General features: G+C 44.0%; 1 protein-coding gene across 1 annotated transcript in view; it reads right to left on the bottom strand.

The window, feature by feature from the left end:
- The window catches only part of ZNF3 (zinc finger protein 3), a 7,410-nt gene that overhangs the window by 1,532 nt on the left and 3,888 nt on the right, over positions 1-1,990 (bottom strand). The window contains 1 exon segment of the mRNA XM_006150131.3: positions 1-694. This exon segment is cut by the window's left edge and continues 326 nt beyond it. Within this exon segment, the coding sequence (XP_006150193.2) occupies positions 1-694 (694 nt within the window).

The following is a 1,990-nucleotide window of genomic DNA, read 5'->3' as shown; positions in this document are numbered from 1 at the left end:
CTGAAGGCCTTCCCGCATTCATTACAAGCATAAGGCTTCTCGCCAGTGTGGATTCTCTGATGGTGAGTGAGGGTGGAGCTCCAGCTAAAGGTTTTTCCACACTCGTTACATTCATAAGGTTTCTCCCCAGTGTGGATCCTCCGATGCAGAATGAGAGCAGAGCTACAACTGAAGGTCTTCCCACAGTCATTACATTCATAAGGTTTCTCCCCAGTGTGGATTCTTTGATGCTGAATGAGGTGTGAGCTCTGGCTGAAGGCCTTCCCACATTCGCTACATTCATAGGGTTTTTCCCCAGTATGGATTCTCTGGTGTTGAATAAGATCTGAAGTTCGATTAAAGCTCTTGCTACATTCATCACACTTATGGGGTCTGTCTCCCACAGGAAGTCTCTGATGTGAAATAAGGTTGGAACTCACAGTGAAGCTGTTCCCAAATTCATTATATTTCTCGCTTCTCTCTCCCATAGGAGTTAGCTTTTTCTCGACTGTCACTTGACCAAAATCTTGTATTTTTCTACTCAAAATTTCCTCAGAAGAGTTCCCCAGCTGCCTCTTCAGACTAACTTCTTGTTCATAGGCTTCTTCAAACTTAAGACCCTGAGAAATATCCTTTTGGAATCTTCCCAATAGCACTCCATGTGATCCTGAATCTTCAGAAATTTCCCGATCATTCTGAGTTCTGGTCTCACCATCTGGCACAATAAAAAACACAAATATAAGAGTGAAAACCAGAGGGCAGAAAAGTCCTATGACTGATACTTATAATGCTAAGAGCACATACTTCTCACATGCCTCTTTGGCCTGTTCTGTATTGTGTAGCTAAGCAAAATAAGGTAACAGGACTCAGGAAGCAGGGAAAGAAAAAGGCAGAAAGAAAAATCAAGGCAAAAAGAGTGAAAGCAGTAACAAACCTGAGTAGGTAAACAGAGAAAGCATGGACCATGCAGAAAGGTAGGGGACCAAAATCAGAAGAGGAAGGACATACTGGCACATGAAGTAGCAAAGTCTTCAGAGAGATCAGATTGTAGATATAACTGGGGAGATGGTGACTATAAGGACAGTTTAATGAAAGAGGAAATACAAGAAACTAAACAGGGCTGAAGAGATGTAGGCAAGGGTGATGAGGAACAACACCTCATGGCCCCTTGTGGCAGCATGATCATGCCTGTAGTCATGCCACAATGCTACATCCATGGATATAGGCAAGACTGAGCTGTGCTCCTCTGGGCCCTAGACCTACATGTCTTTGCTTGTAGGGGAGACTATATAAACACTCTCAAGGTTTGACATCTCTATTTTCAGCTTCGGAGCTAAAGGGCAATCCAGACACAGTGAATTAGTGTAGGGTACAGATAGCACTATAGTTTACTGATATTTTAAAAAGTAAAGAGATCTGGGACCAGCAGATGGCATAATGGTACATTGTTGGATTCCCATGTAGTCGACCAGGTTCGAGTCCCAGACCCAGTAGCTTAAACTCACGCCGGGTGCGTGTGCATGCATGCCCAAGATCCCGATAGGAGAATGGAGAAAAAAGGACTGTGGTCTGGCCGTCCCCCCTGGGGGGGATCTCTCACTTTCTGTCTCTCTGTTTTTCTGGTGAGTGCATGTGCTCTATAGAAAAAAACTCTAAATAAATAAATAAAGAGATCAGTAGGTGTGTAACGGTTATATCGCTGGACTTCCACATAGTTGATGATTGTGGTTTGAGTCCCAGACCTGGCAGCTTAAAACTCACACCAGGCATGTATGTTTACATACCCAAAATCCCGAGAGGAGAATATAAAAGCGACTGTGGCATAGCCATCCCCTCATGGGAGTGATTTCCCACTTTCTGTCTCTCTGCTTCTCTCTGTCTCTCCAGTGAGTATATGCACCCAATAGCAAAAATCTCTCTACGAAAAAAAAAAAAAAAGAGGGACCACCAGTTAGCGTAATGGCTATGTGACTGGACTCCCACGTAGTTGACCATGGTTCAAGTCCCAGAC

Source organism: Tupaia chinensis, unplaced genomic scaffold, assembly GCF_000334495.1.
Source record: "Tupaia chinensis unplaced genomic scaffold, TupChi_1.0 Scaffold000279_1, whole genome shotgun sequence".
Taxonomy (NCBI): domain Eukaryota; kingdom Metazoa; phylum Chordata; class Mammalia; order Scandentia; family Tupaiidae; genus Tupaia; species Tupaia belangeri.
This window is presented reverse-complemented; position numbering and strand designations above follow the sequence as displayed.